Source organism: Micropterus dolomieu, linkage group LG04, assembly GCF_021292245.1.
Source record: "Micropterus dolomieu isolate WLL.071019.BEF.003 ecotype Adirondacks linkage group LG04, ASM2129224v1, whole genome shotgun sequence".
Taxonomy (NCBI): Eukaryota; Metazoa; Chordata; class Actinopteri; order Centrarchiformes; family Centrarchidae; genus Micropterus; species Micropterus dolomieu.
The window spans coordinates 6756190-6763714 of record NC_060153.1 but is presented as its reverse complement, the minus strand read 5'-3'; the positions used below and the strand labels follow the sequence as shown (position 1 = coordinate 6763714).

The 7525-nt window shown below is 42.4% G+C and overlaps 1 protein-coding gene across 3 annotated transcripts in view; it reads left to right on the top strand.

The window, feature by feature from the left end:
- The window catches only part of fhip1aa (FHF complex subunit HOOK interacting protein 1Aa), a 34101-nt gene that overhangs the window by 23738 nt on the left and 2838 nt on the right, over positions 1–7525 (top strand). For all 3 annotated transcript variants that reach the window (XM_046047948.1, XM_046047946.1, XM_046047947.1), the window contains 8 exons: positions 1257–1415; positions 1548–1634; positions 2809–2976; positions 4384–4463; positions 4660–4862; positions 5462–6445; positions 6549–6727; positions 7080–7200. In XM_046047948.1, the coding sequence (XP_045903904.1) occupies positions 1257–1415; positions 1548–1634; positions 2809–2976; positions 4384–4463; positions 4660–4862; positions 5462–6445; positions 6549–6727; positions 7080–7200 (1981 nt within the window). The remainder of the gene's footprint in view (positions 1–1256; positions 1416–1547; positions 1635–2808; positions 2977–4383; positions 4464–4659; positions 4863–5461; positions 6446–6548; positions 6728–7079; positions 7201–7525) is intronic.

Genomic DNA, 7525 nt, shown 5'->3' with positions numbered 1-7525 from the left:
GGGGGGGGGGGGGAGAGGGAGAGAGAGAGAGAGAGAGAGAGAGAGAGAGAAACTACACAATATACACACAGCGGTACAGACAATAAAGGTGATGTTGCTATAGACTAAATGAAAAATGGTACAGATATTTATAGTAGTGTTGATGATAATAATCGTAATGTTAATGATTATAATAACAATAATAACAATAGGACTAGTAACAATAGTTGTTGTAGCAGTGGGTGTCAAGCAGGAACACGGGGGCAGCAGGTGACTCGCAGCCACAGATCCAGACTCCACAGCTCCAGAGCCAGAAACACCTGCAGGAAGTGATAGGAGGAGAGAGGAGAGGGACGAGAAAGCACAAGACTACCGGAAAGGGGAGAAGTTGTGTTAGTAACATGCAATAATGGGATGAGGTTGCATACAGAGGGAGAGAAAGTAGAGGAGAGAGGAGCTCAGTGCATCATAGGAAATCCCCCGGCAGTCTAGGCCTATAGCAGCATAACTAAGGGATGGTTCAGGACTCACCTGAGCCAGCCCTAACTATAAGCTTTATCAAAGAGGAAAGTCTTAAGCCTACTCTTAAATGTGGAGATGGTGTCTGCCTCCTGAACCCAAAGCATTTATAACAACACAGAGTCAACAGCTACACTAGCAACTCTGTGAGGCTTTCTTAGGCACAGCTGTGCTTTGAGCTAAATGCTAATATCAGCATGCAAATATGCTCACAGTGACAATGCTAACATGCTGATGTTCAGAAGGTATAATGTTTACCATGTTCACCATATCCTTTTTGCATGTTAGCATGCTAAAATTTACTTATTAGTACTAGAAAGTACAAAGTACAGCTGAGGCAGATGGGAATGTCAAGGATTTATGACTAAAAGTATTTAGTCATAAACCATATTAGGATTTTTGACTTGATGATGCCACTAAAAGACAAGTCAGGGGATTTAATTGTTGCAAGTCATCTGGTGGGGGTCCCATTTGTACCAAATTTCATGCCAATCCATCTGATAGTTGTAAAGATTTTTCACACAGAACTGGTGGTGTTAGAGGAAAAAGGATCTCTAAAGTCATTAGAATACATGCTGTGAATGTGTATTAAAAATTATAGTTCCAATCTGTTTTGTAGATGTTGATATATTTGATAGTGAAATCTTTGACCTGCGGTTAAATTGACAAATAGCCAATAGTGATCCCAAATCAACTATTGACCTTATTTAGGAGACTGTATATTCTTATTTGATGTTGGCACCTCTCACCACCCTCAGGTGCTGGCCACAGGGCTGAGCGGTCTGTACTCATCTCTGCCCACCAAGCTGGAGGTTCCCAGTGAGGAGTGGCACTGCCTGCACAGAGAGGACTGGCTCCAGATGCCATCCCTCATACAGTTTCTCAACTCACTGGAGTTCTGCAACGCTGTTATTCAGGTGAAAACGTGTAACAAGGCTGCACGCATAAGACTATGCCACATCAAAAATATATTTACACATGGTAAATGGCTGCAGCCTTCTGCTTGACTGCACTCTTGACTGACATGTGCCTTTTTTAATATTGACCAGGTGGCGCACCCTGATATCAGAGAACAGCTAGTTAGCTACATCTACAATGGATTCCTTGTGCCTGTCCTAGCACCAGCTCTGCACAAGGTAGGTGATCTTCCTTTTCCTCTTCATCTCCATCTCATTTGGACAAGTACATACAGTATACTCCAGGGGGAAGTTGGTAATAAAGTATTGATCATGCTCCTCAGTATTACCTTATATTACCTAGTACCTTATTGTTCTGGATGACATTTTAGCTATTACCAAGAGCAACAGATGGGTATATTCCACTGGAAAATCACCTGGCACACTTTAAATACAATGTGTCTAGATGAAAACATAAATACAAGGACGACCAATAAACTTATTTTAAGGAATAGTTAGACATTTTGGGAAAAAGCTTATGCAGAGAGTGGGATGCGAAGATTGATACCACTCTCATATCTATCTGTTCAATATGAAGCTGCAGCCAGGAGACAGTTAGCGTGTGGATAAATGGCTAGCCTGAATCTGTCCTAAAGTAAAAAAAAATTAGCAGATTTACTTTTTACCTTTTGGGAGGCGCGGTGGTGCAATGGTTAGCACTGTTGCCTCATAGCAAGAAGGTCATGAGTTCAAACCCCGGTTACCCCGGCCTTTCTGTGTGAAGATTGTGCTCCGGCTTCCTCCCACCATCCAAAGGTGGTTAATTGGTGTCTCCAAAATTGTCCTTAGGTGTGAATGTTTGTTTGTCTATGTGGCCCTGCAATGGACCACCTTTCGCCTGATGTAAGCTGGAATTGGCGCCAGCCCCCCGCAGTCCCTGTATGCGGGATAAGCGGTTGATGGATGGACTTTTTACCTTTTGTATAGGCCAGGCCTTTGCGCTAAGCTAAGCTAACCGAACCGGCATCTGGCTGTAGCCTTATATTTACTGCACAGATGTGAGAGTGGTAATGATCTTCTTATCAAAGGTAGATATACTTATTTGGGTAAATTAGTATATTTCCCCAAATGATTGATTGCTTTAAACCATTAATTGGCGTATGCAACATTAAAACTCCTTTACTCAGTAGTTCATTAGAAAAAATACTTAAAATTGCTCCATTTTATCTGTGCACAGCTGAAGAACTAGAGTTTACAAATTAATACAGTTATAAACCGTGTACTGGATACTCAAATTTAGAATACCAACATCTTGCTATTTACTGTAAGCATGGTCATCAGATTTTTCTCTGGCAAGAAGTTTTATTTGTTCTATTCGTTGACCCCATACTCCTGTCTTCCTACCTCTGTGAAGCTGACTCTAGAAGAGGTTATGACCACCACAGCGTATCTCGACCTCTTCCTGAGGAGTGTCTCTGAGCCGGCCCTGCTGCAGACTTTCCTCTCCTTCATCCTCCTCCACCAACATGAGAACGTCCACATTTTAGATACTCTAGTCAGCCGCATCAACACCCCCTTCCAGGTACAAGGCAAACCCAGCAAACACGAGTGAACACTTGTTGTTTTTTTTTTTTTGACACACACACACACACACACACACACACACACACACACACACACACACACACACATTGCCTTACAATACAGCATGACTCATGTTTAATAACTCCAGAAGCACTGCCCAAGAGGCACCTTGACCCATGGTGAAACTTTAAATGTCAGCACCAAAACGGGCAGATTGTTGCCATGGTGATGCTCAATTGCAGTGACTGGTATCAGCATTTTAAAACAGTCATATATGTTGGAACATCTTGCTGACATATTTTGTCAGGACTAAGTCATTAACATGAATAAATACTTCACATTAACTGTATAAACGGCTCAGGGAGCTCCCTCCAGCGTTTGCTGCCAGTCAGCTTTGACACACATGCAACTCAGTGAAAAATAAGAAACATGTTTGCTTTTCAAATTTTTGACCTTGAGCCAATTTAATCGTTGACTAAAATGCAAATATTGCCCATTTCAGCTATTTGTTCAGCTGTTTGCTTTTACCTTTGATGTTTTAATAACTTGGCACTTCTTTCTAGTCATATTCTTCATGCAGTTTGGGATGTTAGTTTTTAGTGCCTTTGACTTAAGGTAAAACATATACACATAAAGTTTGAAATTATATTCTGTCACAATATTGAATCATCTATTTTTAGCTAGATTTTGCACAGTGTTTTAGCTATGCAAATGGTATGTCTCTGTGGGTGTCTGTCTGTCAGTTCATCAGTCGGTCCACCACTTTGGGGAACATGAATGTTGCTGAACTATTTCAGTCTGGAGCAGAAACTGAATCTTAATCACTTTGGTGATCCCCTCACATTTCCTGTTGCTAAAAACTAATGACATTACCATCAGCTGGACTTTACATTTACTGCTAATCAGCAAATGTTAGCATACAGACAAGCTCAGCTAAGATGGCTGACATGGTAAAAAAGCTCAAAATGTGCATGTCGGCAACGTCACTGTGAGCATGTTAGCATGCTGATGTTAGCATTTAGCCCAAAGTACTGCTGTGCCTAAGTACAGTCTCACAGAGCCGCTGGGATGGCTGTATCTTGTTAGTAAAACATTTAGTTGCCAATCATTATTTTTTTGTATATTATTATGAAATAATCTGATTATTATTATATTATGGCTTGCTTGTTTTGTCCGATCAACTGTCAAAAACCCAATATATATTCAATTTACAAAGATGTGAAATAGAAAATGCATCAAATACTCACATTTGAGAAGCTGTGACCAAAGAATGATTGGCAATTTTGTTTTAGAAGTGACAAATACTGTTGCTTGACGAATCAACTAACGTTTCAGCAGTAGCATCAAAAAACGACACCCTCAGTTGTTGTTGTGTTTCACTGTGACTTTCTGTTCAACTCCCCAGTTGGGTACCGTGTCACTGGCACTTTTCCGCACTCTCATTGGCTTATACTGTGAAGATGTGATGCTGCAGCTCATATTGAGGTAAGTGGCACACACACAGACTTATCCCAGTTATGAAGCACTGTACATCTAATTGGTTTATGACATGATGAGCCTTTACTCTCTACCTCCTATCGTGCAGATTAGTGCAGTTACCATCTGTCTGCTCACTCACCCACCCCTCGTACTACCACCCATTGGTTTTCCTAACAGAATCCATTCCTATCTGCCTACCCAGGTACCTGATCCCCTGTAATCACATGATGTTGAGTCAGAGACGTGTTGTAAGGGAGAGGGACTGCTACTCTGTGTCAGCAGCTAAGATCCTGGCATTAACGCCGTCCTGCTGCTCTCCTGATCACAGCCCCCCGCCCCTCCGACAGCTGGACTCCATCCTCTTTTCCAAGGGAGCAGAGATTCCCAGCAACACCAGCGCCACCGGTAAGCGGAACAGGACACTAAAGAAACATTTTGTGTGGTTTATTACAGATCTTATTTTTGCTTTTTTTTTTATTTATTTTTTTTACATAATTTCAATGGGCTATTACAACATTGCACTCTCCGGATGTTGTTGTTGTTTTTTTTTTTTTGCTGCTTTCAAATCAGCTGCAAGGCAAATTCATCCAGCAGCTTTTACTATTCATAACCCAATTTGAGTGAGTGCATGTTATAACCTCAGAACAAACAGAGCATAACAGAGGAAATTGGAAAGTCATTTATTGCAGCAGCTAGAGTGCTAAAACCAAAACATAATAAAGAGTATAATTAGTCAACATTACAGTTTCAAAATCAGTTCAAACTTGGTTTTGAGTATAGTGCACTCACTGCAAGTTGGTTATCTGCATTTACCTGGGACATGAACATATAACAGAGGTGATGAGTATTTTATCAAATGGTGAGATCTCCTGCTGTTTTACAGCATTACATCACTTTACCCCCTGTAGTTACATGTCAAACTCATTAGTTCTGCTCTGTGTGAGTGCTGCGTGGAGGCACTGCACGCCAGCTTTTATCAACATTTTCTATCTATTTTTTTCCAGAGAAGAAAAAGAGCTTCTTAGAAGAGGATGATGACTCAGGTAATTCCTGCACCATCGGCTCAGAAATCTACCTGGATGTCAGTTACCTTCATTACCTCTATGATGCCCGTCTGAGCATCAGCAGCTGCATAAGGGCCTGCCAGGTTTGGTCAGCCCGGTACGACGGTGAGGACCCCCCTCCTGAGAAATACCAGCCCGGCGTCCTCGAGGAGCCAGGGCTGAAGAGTCGGCAAGCCCAGATGGCTCTCAAGAAAGTTCCACAGCTGCTTGCTCTGCGCCCTCAACCCTGCCCGGCGCCGAATACAGAGCCACCCTCCACCAACCAGCTGGAGCTGGAGTGGGATGATAGTTACGATGCGTGCCCGGTGCAGGCTGCTGAGGCTCCTGTGGAGAGTAAACGTCCGCAGCAGCCTCCTGCTGAGCCCCCAAAACACATCCAGGAGATGAGGAAAACAGCCATCATGTTGGTAAAAGGCTCATATATTGAGGAAAATGAGTTCCAGGACGATGTCATGGTATATGATCTTGTTGCCAAGAAAGATGCCAGAGATGTCGAGCGCGGAAAGCTCACCTCCAACGGGTCTGAATCAGAAGAAACCCAACCAGGCACTGTTGATGTTCCTCTAATAAACGGACTCAGTCTAACGCTTCCAACCTCTCTGATGGCCACAAAGGCCAAAGTTCAGACAGATTGTAATTCCAACGTCCAAAACAACACTGCCGCTGATTTGGGTGACGACCTTTTGGCTCAATATGAAGACCTCATTCGTGCATTGGACACAGAAGCAGGTGGAAAACAGGACAAAACCGAGGGAGAGTTGAAGAAGCCTGTCACACCTGTGGTGGTGGAGGAGGAAGAGGAGGATGAGATGGATTTCACCTCCTTCTCTGCTGAGACACCCGAGACAGAGAAACTGCATTCGCCGTTTGGGACCAAGTTTCCCTCTGGAAGTGCAGGGAGAGGCCATTCAGTGCCTTTTACAGGTAAGTTAAGGGAAAAATCTTCCCTCAGCAGCATTTATTATTTACCAAAAATTACATTTGGATAGCACAATTAAAATATTGTGTATGATTATTCTTTCTGCAGGTCCATTTGTCAGTGTGCTCTTGTCTCGCATGGAGAACATGCTGTCCAACTCGCTTCATGTCAACCTGTTGTTGACGGGCATCCTGGCCCAGTTGGCGACCTACCCTCAGCCTCTCCTGCGCTCTTTTCTCCTCAACACCAACTTGGTCTTTCAGCCGACTGTTCGCTCTCTTTACCAGGTAGTTTTATTTCCTTTCATTCCTCTGAGGCCTGTCTAGAAAAGTAGAAAATGAAAGCAAACGATTTGGGTTTTGTGGTGTCACTGAAAGATGTTGAAACAAGCAGCTGTAGTAAGTTTAAGTAAGTGAGATTAAAAATAGGAATTCAATGAATTGTTTGAAATCCGAGTGCAGTAATGTAGCTGCTCTTGAGTAAGTTTAAGTAAAGAAAGCTTTCTCTCGTCTCTGTTTTTTTCATGTACAACTTATTAAGAGATCCTTGATTAATACAATCAGGATGCAGATTTCAAGGTTCTTCTCATTAATTTAGCTTTAATTGCATTTGTGCATTTTTGTCTGTGTTTCCCTTCAGGTATTGGCTACCGTGAAGCACCAGATAGAAGACTTGGCTGCCACCAGAAAAGACTTTCCAGAGCTGATCACTGCCGCCCAGCACTGGCTGCTGGCCAGGGAAACTTCATTCATGTCAGCAGGTGACAATACACACACATCTGGGATTTATTTGTTTCAAAGAAAAGTTATAGTTGGACATTTTGGGAAATACGTTTCTTGCCGAAAATGAGATGAGAAGACTGATACAACTCTCATGTCTGTACGGTAACTCTTCCGTTAGCAGCCAGTTAGCTTAGCAAGTGTCATGACTTAAACCTCATCCGGTTTTTGTATGGATACAGTTAACAAGATATATATAAAATGCTAATGAGTGAGTGAGCTTTAGAGGTGCTGGTAGGCAGATTTCTTTAGCCACACATATTTTGGCTTTTATTTAGATTATATTATCATCACTAATTATGTATT